This window comes from Megalops cyprinoides, chromosome 18, assembly GCF_013368585.1.
Source record: "Megalops cyprinoides isolate fMegCyp1 chromosome 18, fMegCyp1.pri, whole genome shotgun sequence".
Lineage (NCBI taxonomy): Eukaryota > Metazoa > Chordata > Actinopteri > Elopiformes > Megalopidae > Megalops > Megalops cyprinoides.
Genome location: NC_050600.1, coordinates 9,557,120 through 9,580,780, shown reverse-complemented (window position 1 = coordinate 9,580,780; position 23,661 = coordinate 9,557,120). Strand labels below are relative to the sequence as shown.

Here is a 23,661-nt window from a genome sequence, read left to right as displayed (position 1 = left end):
AAAATCAATATAAGGCCAACTGTATAACCGCATTCCACACAAAACTCCACAGGTAAGTTAAAACACTCACAACAGGGGTTAGATGCTTGCTCATTTATTATGACTTGTACATTGGTAGAGGAATACAAAGTCAACATATTGATTAGCAAGTTAAAAATGGCAAGGTAGTGATGATGTGGCCACAAATAAACAGTACAACCCAAGAGTTACAAAAAATCCTCAGTTAATTTCAAAGCAGAAATGCATGACATCTGAACATTTGATGCAAATAAGTACAGATTATGAACCAACGTTTAGTTTTAAAGAGTAAAAGGAATGTAATATAATGTAACGCACAGATTACAAAAGTACGATTTATCAACTATTAAAAAGGCACGCAGGCTTAGTTCTGTGAGCTGGGAGGGTTATTGGTTAGAGTTCACTGGCTCCATTTCCACTTCTGGGGGTGAAATCTTCTCCTGCTTCTTGGCCTGGGGACTGTTTAGCTGGGGGTAAAATGGACCTACCAGCCAGTTGAGCGGTGTGTTGTTGACCAAGTAGTCCATGACCACATCCAGGGAGTCTTTCATTTTCCCCAGCTGTGCCTTGCTGCTGGTCAGTACGGTGTCCGAGAGGTCTCTGAAGGCAGAGGCCTTGCTGAAGTTGCCGTAGACCTCGGAGGCAGAGTGGGTCACAGACAGGGCCTGATCCTGGATGTTCTGTGGGAGGCCCTGGAGGCTGGAGACCAAGGTCAGGCAGGTGGTCTGCAGCTGGTGGGTAAGGCTGCGGGCAATGGCCAGGGTGCGTGACTCGATGTGCTGAAAAAAGGAAACACAAACGCATTATGCGTCGTCATGCTCACAAAAGTCCATTTCACTCAATGAATTACTGAACACCATGAAACAGCTCAAGGCGCCTCCCTCCTCCAGTCTAATGCAAGAAGGCCTTACTGCAAGCCAGGTCTTTCCTTTATAATAAATGGAGAAATACCAAACCACAGACTCCTCAAAAGATAAGGGAATCAAATCACAAGGATATATCACTATGAACTTTCAGCATGATGACGACTACACTGATTAAAACTGACTGATAAGCTACACAGCCAAAACTGTGGCAGAGATAAGAGACCTACAACTGCACCTAAATATGAGTGCGTTTGCTTATCCTGTATTGGGAAAAACCACTAATGAAAACACAGACATTGAACCGGACCAATCACAAAGATAAGTGGTTGCAAGTTAGAGCGAGCATGTATCATTTCTCTCTTAGTTTCATTTTAGTCTTGCTTCAGCCATCTAGCTTTTCACTGAAATATACTATACAATATACTCACAATAGGGTTTGTTATAACTTGTAATTAGGAAGTGGATACCACAAAAACAGCTTATTTTGAAAAATGGTTTTCTCCAGTCACTGTAATAAAAAGCTCTGGCTGGTAGAAAGGGCCATGTTCGAGTGCTTTCAGGACATGGCTTGGAAGGAACAGTCAGACAGGCGTGTACTTACTAAACTAAACATAATGAAGAACACCATTTAGATTTTTTGACCAGACCTCACCTTTAAGCAAGCTAGTGAAACCGGAAGTGTAACAGAAATTACTCAGACTTAAAAGCTGTTAGAGCAGATAGAATACCTCTGCCTCGTGGGTGTCGCCATCACTGTGGCCATTCTTCGTCCACTCAACCCAAGAGTTCAGTTTTTCATGGATTTTCTGATGGGCATCATCCATGTTTCTTCTTGCGAATTCAATCTAAGGATGGTAATGCCATAAACTATGGTCACATACTGTGCACAACAAATGTTTATCAAGTACAGTGATGTGAACAGATTAGAACTGTAAATGGTCACTTAAAACAGCAGCTGCAAAAGATGTCGCTCCAAAAGCTGTTTATTAAAAGAACTATGGCCTAACTAAGGCCTAAGCCTTTAAAGAACAAATTAATAATACTGACCCATTTATGAATTTTTCATTGCAAAAATAAACTTACAAATGAAAATGTAAGGCATAAATTCTGGATGAAAAGATTTTCTTTCATGAACAAATTTCCTCAAATGAGGAAAAAAAAGCCAAGTAATAACTTTCATTACTCGAAAGACTTTATTTCTACAATAACCGCTTTTTTCCCATGTGTGGCTCAATCTGATTAAGAAATTTACGGGTGGACTTTGGCCTACCAGATCCACGGTGTTGTTAAGCTTAGAGATAGAGTCCTGGCTGATCTGCTTGGTGTCTCGAACCTTGGCAACAGCCTGCTGGTAGGCCCTCTTGCGCAGTTTGGAGGAGAGAGACCCCAGGCGCACATAATAGCTTGGTTTGTCAGCAGCCGTGTCAAAGCCCTTCACTGCTTTAGCCTCCACCTCTGAAAAATGAAAAGGGGAGGGGACAGAGAAGCGCGTTTGAGAGCAAGTATTACCATACTTCCCCAGGGTTCACAGAGCGGCTACCACATGTTAGATCAGTTTACACAGGCTTTAGAAATGCGCTTAGCTTCTGCAAATCACATCACATGATATATCTTAGAAAGCGGAACAGGTCCAAAAGGTAATTACTCAGTCCTGGATTTCATTCAAGCAAAACACGTCTCAACTTATTTTCAATATCTCAAAGGATTTACCACATGTAGAAATGCAGCATAAACAAACAACTATAAAACAAGTATTCCAGTAATACCATCTGGATGCATACTTTAAGCCACTTCACTGGTGAATACATTCTCTGACAGCAAGAAATATACAGTAGAAGAGCTAGTACAATATATTTATTTCATACCGGAGAACAAACATTAAACAATATTATGAAATCTGTTCTGGTTCTACACGCACAACATTTGACAAAAATTCTGAATACTCTGGTTTTACTCTGATATATTACTTCAGTTATTATGGCACTGTGGTCTTCTGAGTTCTATTCTCACTCACCAAGCTCCTCCTTGGTCAGTGGCAGGTACTGGTCCACCAGCGTCTCAGATGTGCTCAACGCGGTGTCCATGCCAGTGCTCACCAGCTGCACCATGCGGCTGCCCATCACTGTGTTGACACTGCCATTGACCACAGACCTGGTCATCTCCACGCTGTCTTGCACTGCCCCTTTGGTCTTGTCCACCACCCCGATGAGAGTGTAGGACACCGTATCCCTGGCTCCATTGACTGTGGTGGTCACAGCCTCTTTGGCTCCGGTTACAGCATCCTTTGCGCTGGCAACGATCTGAGGAGACAGACAAGTCGATCTGCTTATCCACAGGTATCAGTTTGAGGGTACACATTTAGGGTTTACATTGCATATTGAAAAGAAGACTAAACAGCGCAAATTTTAAAGAGCACAGAATATGTGCTATGCATTTCCTCTGTCACCTGTGAGTACAAAAGGTGTCACTGATTATCTGGTCTTGCCGGGAGGCAAGTATGATAGGACTAGGGGAAAATGGGACGAGTCTTTCTATTCGAAAGGTCCTATAAAGCATGGTGTCATTCTGATCTCTGGCCAGTCAAGGTCTGCATGCTTGTCCCCAGCTCTGCTGCTTTCCCTGATTGTTACTGCATTATTTTGCTTGAATCTGGGAACTTACAAAATTAGGTCAAAGGATCGAAACAAACTAAACAAGCGCTTTTAAAGGCTGCGATTAAATCCCAGTTTAGCTACAAGAGGTTGCACAAGCTTAGCTGGAAGATATGAAGTATGACACTCCGCCTCTGATAAGCCACGAAACGCTGTGCGAATAGCCAGGCATCAGGCCATCACATACCTGCTCTGAAGGCTGGTGCAGTATTGGCAGGGTCTTCTCGATCTTATCCAGACCTTTGCATGCAAGGTCATTTGCAATGGCAACTGCCCCAGACAAAAGACAAGGAAAATTTGGAGTACATCACAACTGGAGTAATTACATTTTAAATCCTGAACACTTATTTGGTCAGCATTATTTCCTCTGTGGCGATACCCTGAGGTACTCGGATAAGATAGGAAAACTAAGGTCAACTGAGGTAGAGCAAAAATAATATTCGCCCTTTAAGAAGAAAACAGAAAGAATATGCAGCAATTTGTAACCCTTTATCTACGAAAACATCAGAGAAAGATTAAATGGACACAACGTGCAAGGCCTGGCAGGAAGTGGTTAAGGGTTGTCATTTATTGGCTAAACAAAAACTCAGCAAATATGGCTGCACTTCCTCCTATTGCAAACATTATCATTTGGACACAGTAAGATTATCAAATCCTCTCAATCTTGCTCTAAACAGGCTATAGTGTTTTGTTGTTTTTTTAAGCTTTCAGACACATTTAACTAATTTTCACAAATTACACCTAAATCACTGGCAACGAACATATCCCCTTGCTTAGAACTAACAGAATAAATAACAATGTAAATCATAGCTATATATGTCCTCTGCTCCAGTCTTGGCTTCATCTTTCACAGATTCATCTTTTGTAAACTGGATTAAGTAACGGTGAGACCACAACTACTTACTTTGCGGCTCTAGCTTGTCAATGATGGGCATCGCACTGGTCAGTGCCACGGAGGAGATGGTCTTCACACCCATCTCTGCCACCTCACACACCGACTTGATGTAGGGGTGACTGTCCTTGGTGTTGCAGTACACGTGAGACACCATGTCATAGGTTGAGCTCACCAAGGGAAGGTTAGTCACCCTGGCCACAATGTTCTGAGGGGGAAAGAGACCAGGATTAGAATGTCGATATTGTGGGACACTCAAAATCAAGGATCACTACTACGACAAAACGATGGCATTTTCTGCCAGATCTTTCAAAGTGGACAAAAAGGAAAGAAACACAGGAAATACATGTTAAGTTTTAAAATGACCTCAGATGCCTTTCGCATAAGGATACAAAACTGTATGTACTGTATAATTTGTATTGTGTGGCGTCTAATATGTCGTGACACATACCTGACCGGAAACAACGTCCACTGCTGCCATAGTTATCCCTAGTAAATGAAAAACAGATGTGAGATTCAAAGCTGATAAAGTGCAGGTGCTCATACAAAACCTGTCATAAACAACTACCCACAAGCCTAGCAAGTAAACCGTATTTTATTCAGGTAACAGGAGCAAGCCATCTGCCTGTCTGGTTAGCTCGCTAGCTAAGGTTCCACAGAAACACAAAAGTTAGCAGATAGACTACTTAGCAAACCAGCTCACTAGCGGGCAATAAGTAAAAAAATAAATAAATAAATAAACATAGCTCAGCACTTCCAGGTGAAGACAGAGAGAGTTCTCACCAGTTCTGAAAAGTCAACGATGCGTGTTTCAACAACGTAGTTGCCTATATACACTCTAAGTCCGACTTCTTTCTTGCTTGATCTCTGATCTCCCTACCGCAATTTCCCAGTATTTATAAGCGCCCAGTTTCTTCTTTCTCGCGAGAGATTGCTCATGACACTACGTAATCACCTCAGAAAACACTGGAGGCTTGGCTTGATTTTTAGAGTAAGGGTGAAGTGCACAATGATGGGGATTTCCTGGTTCTTTCAACGGACGTTATTCGTCATCGTAGATTTAGTTTCATTTGTGAATTAACTGTATGTCATTGATATTAAAGTGTACAATGGAGACAAACAGCACGTTTTTGTAATGGCTCATTAAATGAGTCGTTTAGAAATGGAGTCTGTGAAATACGCAAAATTATTTCATTCACTAAGGATGAATCGCTGTTTTTTTCAGTTGTCTTTGTGCAAGCACTGCAGTTAAACATTTTGTCTGGTAGACATACCTTATTTCATTTATTTATTTAAAATAAATAAACTTGAAAATGGTGTGTTAAACCCACTGAATAAATGAGTCTCTGGAATTCGGAAAACTGGTTTACAACAGAGAGCAATAACGGTGAGTAATAAATTCATGTGATTCACAGATATTGCTCAAGGACTCATTTCCCTTTAACCTGGCATGACTGTAATGGCTGTACCAATCTAGGTTAAAGTTCGGCTGAGCTCAACATGTGAAATTTCATGACTGACTGTGGCCTCACCTCACGACAATTACTTCAGACTGAGGCCCATTTGAAATTCAAATTCCTTCATGATGTCAGATGGAAAACTCTGGCAAGCCATTAATAAAATCTCACAAAAACACTTACCTCAATCATTAAACACTACATTTACTTAAGGCAAAACATTGAACTGATTTTAGAATAGTCAACATCATTGCCTTCATCATCACCATCGCTGCCATCTTCATCAGTAATAAATACAAAGTGCCTGAAGAGACTGGTTATAACCCACATCAAGAATGCCATCCCTGCTACCCTGGACCAGCACCAGTTTGGCCACAAGGAAAACAGGTCAACTGAGGATGCCATCTCTGTCACCATCCACACTGTCCTGGACCACCTGGAACATACATATGCCAGAATGCTTTTCATCGACTACACTTCCACTTTTAATTCCATAATTCCCAGTAAACTGATTTCCAATTGACAAAATCTGGGTCTCAACACATCAATTTGCAACTGGATCCTGAACTTCCTAACAAACCACCCCCCAGACAGTCAGAGTAGACAAGTGCTCATCATCCACCCTGACCCTGAACACCAGAGTACCTCAAGGATGTGTACTGATCCCACACCTCTATGCACTTTTTCATCGAAAAGACCTAATTAACCTGACTGTCGATTTCAGGAGAACAAGGAGGCATGAATAACCTCCACTACTCATAAGTGGAGAAGCAGTGGATAGAGTCTCCAGTTGGAAGTTCCTGGGAGTAAACATCACAGAGGACCTCTCTTGGATCACCCATACCTCCTCAATAGTAGGGAAAGCACAACAGCGCCTATATTGTTTCAGGAAACTGAAGAGAGCAAACATGTCCTAAAAGCTACTGGTGAACTCTTACTGATGTGCCACAAAGAGCCTACTGACGTACTGTATAACTGTATGATATGACAGCTGCAACAGGAACAACCAGAAAGCACTACAGTGAGTAATCAGGACTATATAGGGCATCATTGGGACACAAGTCCCAGACATTAAAACCATTTATATCTCATGCTGCCTACAACAGGCAAGCACCACGTCAGGGACTCAACTCAACCCCAGCAATCACCTACCCTATCTCCTCCTTTCTGGCAGAAGGTTCAGAAGCATCTCAGCTCGCACAACCAGACTGAAGGACAGCTTCTTTCCCAGACCTGTAATGCAGCTGAACACGTCTCCCCCACTTCACCTCCAACACCATAGAAGATGACAATGAACCAAGGACTACCTCACATGCTGTAATGACATTATTATGTGCGATGCAAACAATTTCATGTGCAATGCAATGTGCAATAATATGGACAATAATAATAATAATAATTGTCTTATACACTCCTCATATTTTACACATGCACTGGCACTGACACAGGGTGTTCATTGTCCTTGACAATAATAATACAGCTCTTTTTTCTTATCTTTTATTATCTTCTTATCTTATCTTATTTTATCTTATCTTATCTTATCTTATCTTATCTACATTGCCATCCTCATCAACACAAAGAGATATGGACAGAAATGTAAAATGAAAAACAGACAGTTTGCCCTATGGACTTAAAGGTATCCCAGCACTTCTTATGAGAGGACAGCAGCTCTATGAACTCTATGTTCCCAAAGCGTGGGACTTCTCATTGTTCCAAGAGTGGGTAAAAGTACTATAGGTGGTAGAACCTTTTCGTACCGAGCCCCTCTTTTGTGGAACAATCTACCCACCGAAGTTTGGGGAGCAGACTCTCTCTCCGCCTTTGAGTCTAGGCCAAAAATGTATCTTTATTTCAAGTCCTTTAGTTGAGGGACACGGCACGATGCTGACATTGATCGTAGAGTCTCTGGTGTACTAAGTGGTCATTGCTGTCACTACATCACGGCCTGAGTACTCTGTGTTTAGCTGATATGGCTGTGGTCTGGTGTTGACTGCCTTAGGGTCACCCCCATGATTGTGCTGGCCCCTTGCTTCTTGTCCCCTAGGTATGCTGCCATAGTTCTTATCTGCCAGGACTTTTCCCTGTTACGCACATGCATCCCTCTTCCCCCCTCTGTTCCCCCCTTTGCCTTTGGGGAATTTTTCCTTGCCACTGTTGCCTTAGGCTTGCTCTCAGGGGGTCTCAGGCCTGGGAACAATGTAAAGCTGATTGTGACAACTTGTGTTGTAAAAAGTGCAATACAAATAAAATTGAATTGAAAATTGAATTGGTGTGTACAGGAGCTCATCTGTTACTTGACTCAATTGTCAAAGCTTCATTGTCCACCACAGAACAATTAAAATGTGCATTTACCATGGCACCATCTTCCTTATCTCACATTTGCCTTACATCTATTTACTTGAATTCTGGTTACTATACGGACTGGCAAATATAGGTTGCTTTAAATGTGTTCTTTTGAAGCTTTCAGTCTTACTACATTAATATAACCCTGTATTCACGAGGGAAACTGAATGGAAAAAAGGTTTACGTTAACAGTTCAGGATCAAGCTTCCACATGGCCTGACCACGTCATGCTGGACTATGATCACTATCATCAGATGCACTCACCTTTTAATTATGCAGGTTGATCATGAGGTATAGGAAACAATCAAAGTACAATGTATCAGTTCACGGTCCTTTAGTAGTAGCATTTTTGTATACACTGGGATGACGACATTCACATTGTAAATAACATAACATAAGTGATGAACAATTGTAAAAAAAAAAAAAAAAGCCAGTCACTGCTCAGCTTTTCTTCAGAATGCTTTTAACATTTATCAACCTAGTCAGTGTCTATTGTATCAGACATCTACCTCTGTTGTAAGATTTTTATTCCAAAACATAAAGCTATATTTTCATTCCTCTTCCTACATTATAAAGTGTATGGTCAAAGTAAGAAAACCCTATAATTAACAATAATTAACAATAATGACTTGAAAACAGCCACCCTACAGTCACATTGTGTCATGGAATTGGGTCAAGATCCGCCAGAGTCCGTTGAGGATTTAAAGTATTCTGACCTGATATTATTCAGAGAAATCCTCTTCTTAAGGACAAGGGTTGCAACACAAGGCCTTTTGGAAAGCTAGGGACAAACAAACTTGAGCCTCCGGGCTACAGAATGTAAACAACACAGGGTTCACAGGCCTGGCTGACTGTGAGAGATAAACACTTAGGACTGCTCTGTTCCTTTTTCTGTCACCAAATGGTAACCACAGACATTATAAGAACATTGTCCCAAAGGTGCTTATGACAGCTATATTGGTAACATTTTTGCCTTCATCAGAAACAGAAGCTGTACTTCAGTAAGAAGCCAGCTCATATAACAACACTGCAGAAACAGCATTTGTGTAATGCTATAGTGGCATGTTGGAAGGTAGCTGCAGGCAAGACTGAAAAAGATCAGTGAAACCGAGAGGATATACTCAGCTCCTGCTTTGGAAAATATTTGTGGTTTTAAATGTGATTGCAAGGAGACAATGCAAACAACATATTATCTATCAAACTCTGAATCCACATTCTTTCTGTTGTAAAATAGACCCACTTATTATGACAAACCATTTATAATATAATAATATAATATAATAATATAATAATATAAAATAATATAATAATATAAAATAATATAATAATAATAATATATATAATAATATAATAACCACATAATTATGCGCTTAACCTACAAACATGTCAAACAAGCAAAAACAGATTCTGACATTTAAGCATGCATATTCTCCATCCAGTGTATACACTATATATGTCACCCTCTGTTGATACTCTCTATACTTTGGGAATAAATATCTACAGAATGTAATTACTCGTAATGTACACTCATTACAGTGCCCGCTTCATTTTAATACCAATTTCAGCCTTTGTTTCAACCACACATTATACAGGCACTCTACTCTCTAATTTTGATAGCAATATAAATAAATAATAAACTGCTTATTAAATTTAAAAAGTATACAGGTCAGGGTGATCCTTGTGGAAATTTTTGCTTTTTTACATATTAAACAAAACCTGGGTCAAAGTTGAATGAAGCAGTTTTGAAAATTCAGATAAAAATTTCTCAATTCAGTTTCATAACAGTGTTTGCTCTTATCTGCAATCTTGTGGTGGAGCTTGACAAAATGCAACTGCTGGTTTTATTGGCTGGACTCTCGCATGACACCGGCTACAGAGCTATGTCCTCATTTGACCCCAGGCATCATAAATGCAACACACACGCACGTGCACCCACACGAGCACGTACACACACACACACACACACACACACACACACACATACACACACAAGACTCCTGCCTCACCATCTTAAAAGTGCTGGCAGTAGAGAATCTTTGGTGAATCAGAATCATTACCTATCATTACCTATGTTAGATTATTGCACAGCAAAATGAAACTAGAACTGAATCTCTAATAAGGACACATTCTACAACTATGGGGCATTTCATTTCTGCTTACAAAGGAAAGCAGAAGAAAATTCTTTGCTTTTCAGAACAATGCCACTTAGTTGTGTGTGTAAGACTATGACAGTACAGCCATCATGTGGGCACAACATAATGTACAGTCCTTTTTAAGCCAAGAAACTGTCCGTTTTGGCACTTTTATTGATTGCCATGACAACCTATGAGGAATTCAATACGTGTGAGTGCACCACATAGCACTTAGGTAGTGTTACAAAACACATTGATTACTAACCCTTACATTAGTGATATGTTTAGCAATTGCAGCCACTTCAGAAAAGAAGCAATGGTACACATAAAATCAATCAGCTAAATAGGAACAACTTACTTTTCTATAGATGCTAGAATTGCTTTCTCTTTTCATGTCATATAAATAGCAATGAAAGGAATTTGAGGAGTGTCATGGTTAAAAACAAGGATAGGTAAATGTAGCATATTCATTAAGATGGTGGTTCACTCACATGGGGTTGGGGGCTTTGACAGCTATTTAGAGCTGTCCATAGTCCTGTTTGACAGGAGTGATGCAAGGAGACACTAAAAAAGTTTGGGATTTTAATCTATATCTTGTGTCAAAGGTTTTCAGACAGATAGGCTATTTTGTAAACCGAAAGTAAGTCTGTATCTCCATCTACTGGTCATTCAGTATTACACCAATCATTTGTGGAACCAATTTATGATCGTGCCGGACTTCATCCTTTCCTGTGTACATAGACACTTTGTTCCGTAAGTGTACAAAAAGTCTCCAGTTTGCTTCTGCTCTGTGAAGGTAATGGACGCACCATCGAGATGGGTTAATCTAGTATTTGTAACGTCTATATAGACCTTAGCTTCATTTAACCTATCTGCAGGTTATAAACATGATAACACAGATATGTAATAGACCATATAGATAATTCACACACACACATACATACATGCACACGTGAAAAATGTCTGTAAGCAGTTACCCTCGCATGAAATACTTTTGCAGACAGACTGGAAGTTGAGCAGTCTTCTCTATAGCAGTATTACAACAGAGGACCTTTATTTCTACAAAACAGCGGAATTGTAAGGAAAATGCAAAACCTGCTTCAGTGTTGGATGGTCACTAAATACAATCAAAACTAACTCATTTATCAAGGGTGGGGGGGTGGGGGGGTTAGAGACAAAGGGAGTTGATTGGCATGCCTTGATGTTGACAATGACCATCTGGTTGCCTTCCACACCACACTCTTTGTTCCTGTATGAGGTGCCCTGTATGATACCTCTGTCCCTTCCCGTGAGCAGGATGAAGGAGGAGACTCTGTGGAGCCTCGAAAACCTTACATATGTAAATGTCCATTTGTTTCTCTGCCATCCAATCAGGGAAAGGAACCTGCATTTTATTTCAGCATTTTATTTCAGGTTTTGGCTATAAAAGCTTGTACACATACAACATCATTTTGTAATTGATCTGCCTTGCTTTTACCCGGTATGTTTCATACTGTAATTAAAGACTAGTTTTTTCTTTGTTATTAAATTGCTATTAACCTAAACTTTTGGAACTATGAGTCTTACTTCACAAGACGGAAAAATCCGTACATAAATTGGCGAGCCAGTGACAGATGAAAAGGGGAAGATGGAGAAGAATTTTGCTGCAAGAAAAGAAGCTTCAGCCTTACCAGGGCAGGCCTTCTTTTGCTACAAGGAAAAAAGAGATTGTGGGTAAAATGGTCTGAATAAACAGGGGATCCAACACTTATGGCTGATATGGACCTGGCTGTCCTTTCTTCCTTTGCCAAAGGCCTGATATTTCTTTATGACGCAGCATGCGTGGTGCGCTCCAAGACTCAGCAAACACACAGAAGTAGCGGCAGATGGAGAGCTCTGGTTGGGCGTAGCTGATATCTCTGCCCACGCTGGGTAAATAACTCTTTCCACCACGCTTCAACCACCCATTACACAATTTGCAGGCAAGGTCTAAGTAAAATAAACAAAATATATGTCAAATATGTGAGTGCAAAGTCACCACCAGCCAATAAGTTGCCGAGCCAATCCATTTTGGCCGATCAATATCAGTTCCCGATTTGTGTGTTGCTTTCTATTTTGATAGGATTTTTTTCTTTCTTTCTTTTTTTTTTTTTTACAAATCCGTTTACAAACTGAAAGGCAGACCATGAGGCTTTTAGTCTCTCTCCATAACAGCATCAGCTCTCAACTACAGCCCTCCATGCCTCTGATCTCTGGAGTGCGAGAGTGAGTAATCCAGTGATATTTTTAGTCACTTTCTCCTCCGTTGTCGGCTCCATTTGTTCACTACCCTTGTCTTTTTTAAATTATTGAAAGGCTGCTGTTCCAATGCAATGCTAAGGAAAACGTCAGTGCGTATACAATGGTACACAGCAGAATGGGTGCAGGCCCACGGAACGTGCACAACAGTTCAGTCTTGTGAGGGATACTTGGAGGCTAGGCCTTTTCAATGAGGTAAGACCATATATGTTTCAACTTTTCAAAAGAGGCTGATGTTATGTCAAAGCTAGTGGCATCTGTGGAAAGGTATAGCTTATATCTAACTGACAGAATGTTACTACATTTCATTGCTTTTGTGCATAAGGACGTAGACTGGAGGGAGGCTGCATGTTGACTTTTTTCATTCAGGAGAAGGAATCTTTATGTGCGCTTGAGGAGATGCAGATCGGAATGACTGCTGAGTATTTCTTTCATGAAAGGCTTATGCCAAAACCACAGCTGTTTCAGATGAGCATCATATTATTTTCTTATGTATTTTCTCTTATGTAATTTCAATAGAATGGCACTATTCTACTCAACTGGACTTTCCGGTAGAAATCCTGTTAAAAAGCATATTTTTTTGCAGGCAGAACATTGCATGCATGCCACCTCCAGCAGAGTCCAGCCTGAACTCTGGCCGCATGCTCACAGAGTATCAGGCCAAGTTCTTTGCCCACAGTGTCATGGCCATTCAGGCGTCCAAAAAGCCCAAGAACAGATGCCAGTTTCTGGAGGGGAAGATGGCCGACATGACTATATTTAGGTGAGAGCTGCTTGTGATCTGCACCCCAAAGTCTTCTCTGGCTGCCATCCACCTTTGTAGATTGAGAAACTGAACTAATCTGAAATGACCCATTCATGCTTCTCTCCAATTCAGTACTAACCCTTTGAGCCCCAGGTATAAATGATCTCTTTCATTTGGTTTGGTAAAAATTACATTAATTCACAAGGCCACATGGCATGTTTTTAGTTTCTAATAACTTGAGAATAACAGTAATATTAATCAAGAGATTTCACAGTATTGTGAATCTGCAGATTTGATAGAACTCAGTTGTGACTTCCTGGGAACCTTGCTTTTGTGTCAGTCTACTTAAATTGGAACCTTTAGTGTGTCACATAATACATGAAATTGTTTGCTTGTTTTAATTTGGTTGGTTTAATTTCTTAAATATAAAACAGTCTTTAAATGTTCTCTCTCGTGAACATGAAAATGTATATTAGAGACCGCTCTGTTCAACAACTGTTCAGTATTTTCCATACCTCCCTCTGTAAAGCTACAAAAAGTACTAGTTGTGCCTTATTTCAAATGACCTCGCTTTCTTTGGAGAGCATTTTATTCAGGATAGATGCAAGTGGTCCAGTGACTATGAGAAACTGATATTCTGCACAAATGTTTTGTCATTATACAGACACTTTCAGTAGAGATGGAGACTGAACTGTGCAGTAGTGAACCATTCAAAAACCCTTATCTGGCTTGTTACTCACCATTTACTCAATGATTTATGGGTAAAATTGAAAGTACCAATCATATTATAGTTATGATGGCTTCTTCTTAAAGATAAAGCTTTTGGAAACATTGGTATCCACTTGTGTAACTTCTCTCTCTTCCCTCTTGGACCAAGGTCAAAGGTTTATTATTTAGGTTTGTCCTTCTCATCTGAACCCTAAAAAATTCAACAATATTAAAAAAATGTACATAACAATATGAATGCCTTTTAGGTCAGACTGTGTTTCACACAAAGTGACACAGAAGCCCCCGAAGGTCACCAAGGCATATGTTCCACCAGAGGGGTCCATGAAGCATACCAGCACGTATGTGCATGACTACCATGCGCACTCCCTCCCGCAAAAAATAGTGATACAGCCTGTAGCGTACAATCCCCCATCAGTGAAGATGGACATGCAGTCCACATACAAAGGTAAGCTTTTCTTCACAGTTGCAGTGATCTTTAATTATTATAGGATCATACAGTTGCATAGTTCATAAACCACCTTAAATCTAATCTGACCTCTAGGTCACACATAAGCAAAAAGAAATATTATATGTTCAAATTATGAATAGTCATTTATGTCATATTCCTGGGTACACAATAGCAATTTAACAGGCTAACATAGTTTAAGTATTATATTAAGTCAGCTTTGGTAAGATTGTCAAGCTAAACAAATAACCAATCCACAGATGTTACAAGAAACATTCTGAATTTCTGTTTCTAAAGAGGAGTTCAGATCATGGGACACTCCAATACAGCAGCCCCTCAGGACCAGCATCAATCCGAAACTGAGCCACGCCACAATCAACATGAACACCAACTCCCAGGACGACCACTGCTCCAGGAATCCGGCTGCTACTCAGAAGAGCTTCAAAGCCAATCCTACAAACAGGGAGTCTCCGTCGTTTGAGAGCATGACCAGCTATAGATTGCAGTATGTCCCCCATCCAGTGCAGCCCAGACAGCCCAAACAGAGGGCCCCACACCAGCCCAACAGTACCGCTTTCAGTGGTGTCACAACTCACAGACATGACTACCAGTGTCTGCAGTGGAAGGTGACCAAACCAATTAGATCCAAGGCTACCTGGGAGAGTAATCCCACCCCTTTCAAGTGGTGTACTGAATTCCAAGACAAGTATAAGACCTGGCCAATGATGCCACAAAATCAGCACAGGACAGTGAAGCGCCCCCCTCCCAGAAGGGAGACGGAGTTCATCTGCACCACTCAGCAGAACTTTCAGGGGCACCTGACACAGCCACTGCCATCCATGCAGCCCTCCAGACAGGTCCTAGCCAGGGACAAGGTGCCTGCCAAGAACTGCTCCACCATGAAAGCTTACAATAGAATTTTGGAGGGCAAAAGGGGCGTGCTGGTGGTGTGGCCGAAGGACACAGACAATCCTGTGGGGGCTTTTGCAAATGGCAGTACTTTCTCAACTCAAAACACACTCAAGGCCACTGTGCAGCCTACCAGCGTCAAACCCACGCAGAGGGTGATGTCTCTCTGCAGCATGCAGGACAACAGCCTGCCGCACCAGCTACGCCACTGAGGAGATCCAGCCATGCCCTTCAACAGTCAACATCCCAAGAGGCTTTAGAGTGCAGGGTCACCGAGGCTGAGGGCAGAAAACTCTCCTGCTACCCCAGAGAAGGATAGCTGCATAGTGCACCCAGCTATAGCCAACAATAACAAGCCCCACCACAGCCACAGTCAGAAGACATGAGCCATTTAATCAGCTGTCTCCAGCAGAGGCAAGAGACAAACTGTTGGACACATACAGGAACTTTTTTTTTTTGGTTTGGCTTTCTAATTCATTTGAAAGAGGATTTCTCCCTACTTTTGAAAACAAACGAAATTTTATACTTGTTTCAAAAATACAAAAAATACACATGCATGGGGAAAAAAACATGCATCCCTTCTATGTGGACTCTGTTTGTATAGACAAGACATTTTTTAAGCTTTACCATTAGAATTATTATTCCCATCACTGCTTTCTGAGGCATAGCAAATGGATTAAGCAACTTAATACATTACCACACATTGTACAAAAACAAACTACTCGGGGATATTGCTTTGAGCCAAGAGGTACAACAGAGATTTTTTCCATTTTTGATATTGCCTGTAAGAGAGGTCAAAGTGGAGCAGCTCAAATCAAAAGCCTCCAATTAAGCTCCTTAATTAGGAGCAATTTTTAAAACAGTGCAAAACATACTTGCTTTCTGTGAGCTGACAATTGTTTTCTTACATTATCAAAATGACAACCGGGTGCAAACTTGTTCAAAATAAATGTATCCCATTTCACTTCTCCCTTTACAGTTTCTCAGGAAATGCATTTGTGATTAGCGTTACCTACGCCATCCAAAGAGACCTCCGACAGCAAAAGATGACACCTAAACCAATTTCTCTTGGAAATAAAATGCGTATCACAAGGAGGGTAGAACTGAGAGAAAGAAATAGAGGAATTTCTCAGTTTATAGCTGAGCATCTTAAATCAAGCAGAAAACGTTGAGACTTAACTGGAGCATGCTATACAAATTAATATTAGCAGCAAAGGTAGTGGATTTTAAAACACTAGATTTGAGTAAAATGTGAGTGTTCATGCACCTTAATGTCTGTTCAATTAATATTTATTGAATAAAAGCATATTTCATGTTTAAGACCCATTTGGTTTTTGTGACATTTGGAGAATTACTCTACCTTTAGGGACCATACTTACCAACTATGCATATCACACATTGTATCCTGAATTGTGTGTTAAATCATTTATACACATGGTACCTCAGAACAAAAACCACACTCACAGTAGGGATGTACATTTATTTAAAAATAACTAAAGTCATGAACTTGTTAAAAAAAGAGGCAACTGGGGCCACAAAACAATCCCACAGCTTCTCATATTTACATTATATACAAATATTCATACATTACAAAACTATTTCCTTTGCAGTTGGAGAAAAATTCAGACTAAAAGTATCATTCATCAAGTTCATGTAACTCTGAAATTGTTCAATATGAGTGTATGTGCAATGGTTTGAGAAATACTTTTTACCATTACACTTCAGTTAACTTTTCAACCATGGCACACCTTTCATATAAGCATACAGATTTTTCTTGTATCAATATAAAGGTCTCTACCAATACACTATAGCTTCCTGCAAGTCTCACTTACATAACAATTTCACGCCCTTCAAGGCAAAAAAGCAAACTTCTTCTGACAAACAATGCATTACTTAAACGTATACTTATACGCATTACTTAAATGTGGGTGAAAGAGAGAAAGAAAAAAAAACGTATCCCATTAAAGACATCACCTGAAAATAAACAGCGCATTCAAAAAACCTAGCCACACTAGGCCACAATCACTCGGTGCAAATTCATCACGAAGGAGTAGAAAACATTGCCAAATGGAGAGGGAATGCTGCCCACAGCCGTGAGATACATCAGCAGGAGAAAACCTTCCGGCTACTTCAGTCGTCCAGGAAGCGGATGTGCTTACTTGCCTCTTTCGCCCGGGCTATGATTATCTTCTCAGCCTTGGCAATGAGCTATGAAATAAAAAGAATGGACAAATAACCTGTTAGATGACTACTAGTGCTACATTTCATGTCTTTATACAGTGTGTGCAGTTTTTGATTTTAATTTGAACTGGCCTGGCTTTTCAAGCTGTTTCTTTAAAAAAATATTTAATTAATTTATTTTATTATTATTATTATTAATTATATACACACACACATATATATATATATATACACACACATATATATATATATATATATATATATATATATATATATATATATATATATATATATATATATATAAAAATATAAATTATTATAGGGCAACCAGTTGGTGATTAATAGGCTTACCTTTTCAGTGCCTCGTTTTTTGTCCCTTGGACGGTTAAGTTTGGCTTGTCGATCTACCAAGATCTTCTGCCAGTATCGTTGCTCATTATCACCTTTTTAAAGAATAAAACAAAATACAAAGCTGAAAAGACTGTTCAGTTAACTGTGAAGTGTAGCAAAATTCAAAATACATGCCAGCTGCACTGAGCTTTGGTTTGGGAATTTTGCTGTGTATGCATTGAGGGAAGATAAAATACACAAGTTTGATATCTGTGATGAAGAAGTATGAGTTGTTTGGGCTCAGGATCCACCAGCTTGTTTTCCCAGCATGCCTCTGGCCAAGCTGCTTACCAGAGAGGATCTCCAGTTTCCAGTTGTGCTTTCTTTGGATCTCAGAGCGAGCCGTGATCACTGCCTTGGCGTCTTCGGGGGTCTTGAAGCGGACATGCCCCTCTGCATCTCCTTCCAGAATGTCTACGTACACCACCCCAGACACTTCTGACAGGGCGTCCTGCATGTGCGTGAGATGAAAAAATCATGACCACTTAAACACTATTCAATCATTAGAGTCAAATCATTAACAATTATGAACTGCATTAGAACTATTTTAACCCCTACAAAAATTCTCCACTCTTTGTATTAATTTCCAAATCAGCTTATTCCCTTAAACATTCATCTTCGAATTATCAACATCAACAGCACATCTCACTGCAGAAATCTATCTCCACCAAAGATCTCTAAACTGGTTTACACAGAAGGTTACAGAATGGTACCTTGACACACTTTCTTCCAGGTAGAGGCTGGCTATGTGTGATCTTTACGATGACTCCACTCTCAAACTGGGGGCCGAGGGAAGTTTCTTTGTCACACGGCTGTTTAGTGTTCTCTTCTTTGCAGCAAAGACACAGGGGAAGAGAGCGTGTGTAATGATATCATATGAGTGTGTGGCGACATGTGGTAATGAAATGAGGTAATGAAACCTCTCACGCAAATAAGAAACAACATTCGGCTTTTTCCATTGAAGTACTGAACAATTAAAGACATCTGAAAAACTTTGGCTATCTTTATATGTGTGCTGGTACCACAAAAATGAGTTCAACACCAGTGAACTCCACTGTACATACTGGCAATCTGTTTGTCCTGTAGACTGGATTCAATCTCCATTTCCCCATTGCCCTTCTGGCTCATCATAGACTTCTTCAGAGTGGCCATGCTGCGTTTCTGCAGAGTTAAATACTCCTGCTTCAGGTCCAGCCAGTCTTTCCTTCCATACAACACCGTGGAGAGAGAACAGATTAACTATCAATAAGGGCAGCCAAAACTGTGTTTTTCCCTCTCATGCAATGGGGAATCCCAGGGGCATTTCTGAGCTATTTGTTATATCATGGTGTTCTCTGTGTTAAGGGTGAACAATCTGCTGGATAACAACAACAGGGAGAAAGAAAACTGGACAATACAGCTGCCGTTGGTTTTGCTGAGTTTCAGAAGCCAAAATCCACAAAGGACTGTTTCTGAAAGATTTAGGGGGATTTGAAGGGAAAAAGTGAAAAGCTCCCAAGCTCAGGAACTGGAAAGGGACACAAAATTACACGTCCCCAAACACTTCATTGTTGCACCTTTACAAAGGCTTGCTGCAGCCATGATAGCCAATGAAATTTATCTATATCCTAGCAAGATGTAAGGGACGAAACTTACTTGGAGAGAACTCGGAGAGGAACTACCTCTTCGCCAATTTTTAGTCTTTCTTTATGCTTCTTCTTCCTCTTCCTCTTGGCCTTCAGCAGAGAATCGTCTTTCTTCTCATCCTCCTCCTCTTTCTCCTCCTTCTTATCACCATCAACTAGACAAAGCAAATAGAACTACTCTGACTTCTGTGTGACCGAGCACAGAATTTCTAAATTATGTCCCTGTTCTGATACATGTGACCTTTATATGCTAAGCAAGTTGTGTGTGTGTGAATTGTGAAGGGGTGACCACCTCTTAGAATATCATTTTATACCCTTGCATGTTTATGGAGGGCACTCAATTTTTGATTACAGCAAAATCTGAGTTGAAAGGAGTCATTTAAGAACATCATATTTAATGTATGTAGTTTTAAAATGCATGAACAGCTTGGATAGTTACTAGAGGAACTGTTTTTTCACTTTAAAAGCAAAACAACTTCTGAACTGAACAAGTGGGGACGCCCTACCTTTGACCTCACTTTCTGCCTCCTCTATCTCACTGATCTTCCTCATCTTGGATGGCATCTCGTCCTGGGTGTCGCCTCCAGAACCTTCCACGCTCCGGGACCGCCGCCTCTTCTTCTCCCGCTTGGCTGGTGTCTTCTGCACGTCCACGTCTTCGTTCTCCGCGCCCTCCGTCACACGCTTCCTCTTCCTGTCGGACGGCTCTGGCACCGTTTCCGCTTCCTGCTCTTTGGTCTCAGGTGCCGGTTGAGCAGCGCACTCCTTCCGGCTGCTGCGCGACTTCTTCCTCTTCTTCTTCTTCTTCTCTTCTGGGATATATTATGCAAAATGGACATAAAATGGGAAATAATGAATCACAAAGATAAACATAAGTAATCATAAACATACACAAATATCTACAAAATCATAAAGAGACATAATGCTTTACTAATCTTTTTATCTATGTGTCTTTGTTTACATAATACTATATGTATGTTTTTGTAATGCAACACCACAAATTCCTGTCTATGACTGTTGCCTTGCATGATTCTGTTCATTCTCATATTCATATAAATTATGAATACCATGAAGGATAATTGTATTGTGTACATGAAGGGCAAATGGTCATATCTGATCCAACGCCATCTCACAAATCTTCCTGTGATGAGGAAGGACAGGGGAATAATGCACTAACGGGAGCGGCTGCTACAGCAGCTGCACACTCACCGTGCGCCGTGTCCTCTGAGACTGGGAGAGGCACAGGCTTGTTCTTCTTGGTCTTGGGGAATATGCCTGCTTTCCTGGGAGCATCTTCAGGAGGGTTATTCAGCATCTGTGCAAGAGTAATTTGAAGAAGAATATTTACCATAATGGAGATTAAGAACTCAACTTTACCAAATGTGCTGCAAAACATTTTTCCTCACCTCTATGGCTTTTTGTGCCTGCTCCCCCGTCTCAAACTCAATGAAGGCAAAGCCTTTTGGCTGTCCGGTAGACTTGTATCTAGGGACGCTGGTGTAAACCACCGTGCCGCACTTGCTGAACACCCGCTCTATCCAGCTGTGCGTAACATTTTTGGGGAGCAGCTCCTAGAGGAAAAAAGGTTTTCTTTACAATGGGTCAGGACTTCAGGTTCTGATGTGAAAGACCACATACTTTAGTAAGAACAGTAGGACAAGCAGTCAGCTGCAGCATAACGGGACTGTGCAATGTTACCACGTATACTGTCCGCTCATCCACGTTTTTCGGACCCTCCCCTAGTGGATGCTGTCGCCGTACTTTTGTTCCCTCTAGGTTCACCTGTAATTGCATGCAATGAGTTAAGTACATCATCTCACTTCTCCATTTTCACTGTAGTAATCCTCAGATAATGACTCTGCATGTCTGAAACAAAAAGTCACAGCACACATGCAGCTAAGCAACACTTACATACTTATCTTGCAACAGTAATCTGACACAAATATCATTATACACAAAGACCTGAGCCCTGTGCAGAGAGTTTAGTGAAAATCAGTACTGAACTACTGTACTTACCTCAACTACAGATGAATTCTTCAAAGCCCTTGCTATCAGCTTGACATCAGTAGTCATCTTTTTCATTCGGTTGAAGGTGGTTAACACAGAAATATCAATATCTACAGGGCAAACAGAGGTGGAATTTCATAACTTTTTGATGAACACATACAAGTTCAAAAGTAGCTGGCTTTTTACAGTGTACTTTTAGCACTGCAAGATCATACAATTACCTTCTGAAGAATATTGTAGAGAAAGTGTCCTAGTACTGCCTCTGGTTGGCAGTTTAGCATCTACAAAATCTTCTCTTTTAATTTAAAGTACAGAGCACATGCATCGATACAAAGATGGGCACACTTCATGTCAGAGCTTAGAGTATGAAGTCATCACACCTGATATGGTGCAAATCAAATAAACGCATATGGATGGACTAACATAAAACAGCTTTCCCAAACACGATACTCACATCCATCCCTTGACTGCTCAATGAGCTGCCTCAGGAACCTATCCTTGTGGAGGTTGACATCCCCAAACCAGAACTCCACCTGCTTCTTCACATCTGCCAACAGCTGTTTCACCCTTGACCTCTTTTTCTTTTCACTCTCCTTCTTCTCAATCTCTTTCTTCTTTTCACTGGCCTCCTTTGCAGAAGAGTCAACTCCCACTGACTTCTTCTCTGTGTCAATCATGTTTACACCTGAGAGACACTGCCCAAAAAGCATTTGCAATTACAAGACATTGCAACATCAGTGGCACAGAGATATAAACTCAAAAACTGTAATGAGTTTTACAACAGACATGGGTTAATTTTAAACAGTGTAATTTATAAGCAATAATAATTACCAGTAAATAGTAACAGTAATCAATAACTATTAGGTAAAGGGTAGTAATTTTTGATCATGTATATATGTTTACACCAATACCATTAAATGAAGACATTAATAAACTGATACGGGCACGGTCAATGCACGAGAAGCAGAACTAATTTCACTGATCTGAAACTTACAAATGCACCCATTGTTTGATTGTAAAAACCCAAATAGATAACAACATGGCAGTACACAGACATCCGTAATATATCCAAAATAAGATACAGATTAAAACGCTATTTTTTCCGTCCGACAGCTAACCATTGCTATTAAACCAACATGACTGGCAAGTCTCTGGATGTGGTGCAGCTAACTGGCTACACACTTTAGTGCACGAGATTAAGCAGAATCCGACACTGCTTTTAGCACCATAGGAAAGACATTGCTAAACTCCGCAGCTACACAGCTAGCTAGCAAGCTATGCAATTTAACGAAACATTGTGCATACGCTTTTAAGATCTGGGATAACTTGCCGCTCACACGTTATCGTTTACCATTAGACACGCTACTTGGCGCAACATTACCTGGACTAACTAGTCTACATTAGCTAGTCTGCTGTCTGGATGGGAAGTTAGTAAGCGTTGCTAAATCAATTTCCGTTAAACTGCACGCCTGTAGCTTGCTAACTAACGTGCTATCGGAAGCCGTGGAGACGTTAACTCGCTTGCTAGCTTACATAAAAAGTATGAACTTTAGCCTGGTATCCGTTTAGTTAACTTGCTCTATTGCTTACTAACGCTACCCATTTAGGTAGCCAAAGCTGATAACCAATCTAGCTAGGCGGTATGCAGACAGTAGTATGCTGGTCAGTTGAATTTAACAAAAAAATTATATATATATATATTTACCTCACTTTACTATTCGTAATACAAAATACACATTGAAAGTGTGACAATCTCTAGCTAGCCGGTTAGCCTGCAAATGCGAGGCCACTCGCCGTTTGGCGTGGATGCATTCATTCGTTTAGCTCACGTTACAGGTCCTTCTTCACAGTACAGTCCGCACCGCTTAAGTAATGAAAAGGACGAAAGCACTTATTCAAAGACAAAAAAAACCCCTACATGTAGTTTACATAAGAAAGTGCAAAACATAATTGTATTAACAGCTGTCAAATTCTAAATGATACTTTTGTGTGAT

At 40.5% G+C, this 23,661-nt stretch overlaps 3 protein-coding genes across 5 annotated transcripts; 1 reads left to right on the top strand and 2 right to left on the bottom strand.

Annotated features, from left to right (window-relative positions):
• Window positions 1–138: 138 nt before the first annotated feature.
• Window positions 139–5,287, bottom strand: plin2 (perilipin 2). Of its 2 annotated transcripts, none has more exons than XM_036551959.1 (8): window positions 5,211–5,287; window positions 4,879–4,916; window positions 4,440–4,635; window positions 3,723–3,805; window positions 2,899–3,184; window positions 2,155–2,339; window positions 1,613–1,729; window positions 139–797 (listed from the first exon to the last, which is right to left on the bottom strand). In XM_036551959.1, exons 2-8 carry the CDS (start codon window positions 4,906–4,908, stop codon window positions 405–407), a joined length of 1,290 nt encoding a protein of 429 aa, XP_036407852.1. In that variant the 5' UTR covers window positions 4,909–4,916; window positions 5,211–5,287; the 3' UTR covers window positions 139–404. The 2 variants fall into 2 exon arrangements, with proteins under 2 accessions (XP_036407852.1, XP_036407853.1); XM_036551960.1 differs by having other exon boundaries at window positions 2,218–2,339.
• A 7,951-nt stretch (window positions 5,288–13,238) lies between these two features.
• LOC118793592 (stabilizer of axonemal microtubules 1-like) lies at window positions 13,239–15,676 on the top strand. The gene is made up of 3 exons (XM_036551817.1): window positions 13,239–13,399; window positions 14,356–14,555; window positions 14,853–15,676. Exons 1-3 carry the CDS (start codon window positions 13,239–13,241, stop codon window positions 15,674–15,676), a joined length of 1,185 nt encoding a protein of 394 aa, XP_036407710.1.
• A 1,719-nt stretch (window positions 15,677–17,395) lies between these two features.
• On the bottom strand, window positions 17,396–23,661 carry larp7 (La ribonucleoprotein 7, transcriptional regulator). Of its 2 annotated transcripts, none has more exons than XM_036551317.1 (13): window positions 23,373–23,661; window positions 22,122–22,362; window positions 21,677–21,777; window positions 21,359–21,442; window positions 21,067–21,231; window positions 20,870–20,975; window positions 20,167–20,472; window positions 19,671–19,815; window positions 19,100–19,239; window positions 18,749–18,864; window positions 18,327–18,486; window positions 17,997–18,088; window positions 17,396–17,672 (listed from the first exon to the last, which is right to left on the bottom strand). In XM_036551317.1, exons 2-13 carry the CDS (start codon window positions 22,342–22,344, stop codon window positions 17,595–17,597), a joined length of 1,716 nt encoding a protein of 571 aa, XP_036407210.1. In that variant the 5' UTR covers window positions 22,345–22,362; window positions 23,373–23,661; the 3' UTR covers window positions 17,396–17,594. The 2 variants fall into 2 exon arrangements, with proteins under 2 accessions (XP_036407210.1, XP_036407211.1); XM_036551318.1 differs by having other exon boundaries at window positions 18,749–18,861.

Coding starts and splice junctions, on each gene's coding strand:
- plin2 (XM_036551959.1), bottom strand. CDS start 4,908: ATGGCAGCAGTGGACGTTGTTTCCGGTCAG. Junction 3,185..3,722: donor TGCACCAGCCTTCAGAGCAG/GTATGTGATGGC, acceptor CTGTCTCCTCAG/ATCGTTGCCAGCGCAAAGGA. Junction 1,730..2,154: donor TTAACAACACCGTGGATCTG/GTAGGCCAAAGT, acceptor TACCATCCTTAG/ATTGAATTCGCAAGAAGAAA.
- LOC118793592 (XM_036551817.1), top strand. CDS start 13,239: ATGCCACCTCCAGCAGAGTCCAGCCTGAACTCTGGCCGCATGCTCACA. Junction 13,400..14,355: donor GCCGACATGACTATATTTAG/GTGAGAGCTGCT, acceptor AATGCCTTTTAG/GTCAGACTGTGTTTCACACA. Junction 14,556..14,852: donor CATGCAGTCCACATACAAAG/GTAAGCTTTTCT, acceptor CTGTTTCTAAAG/AGGAGTTCAGATCATGGGAC.
- larp7 (XM_036551317.1), bottom strand. CDS start 22,344: ATGATTGACACAGAGAAGAAGTCAGTGGGAGTTGACTCTTCTGCAAAG. Junction 20,473..20,869: donor CTCAGAGGACACGGCGCACG/GTGAGTGTGCAG, acceptor AATATATCCCAG/AAGAGAAGAAGAAGAAGAAG. Junction 18,089..18,326: donor GAAACTGGAGATCCTCTCTG/GTAAGCAGCTTG, acceptor TTCTTTAAAAAG/GTGATAATGAGCAACGATAC.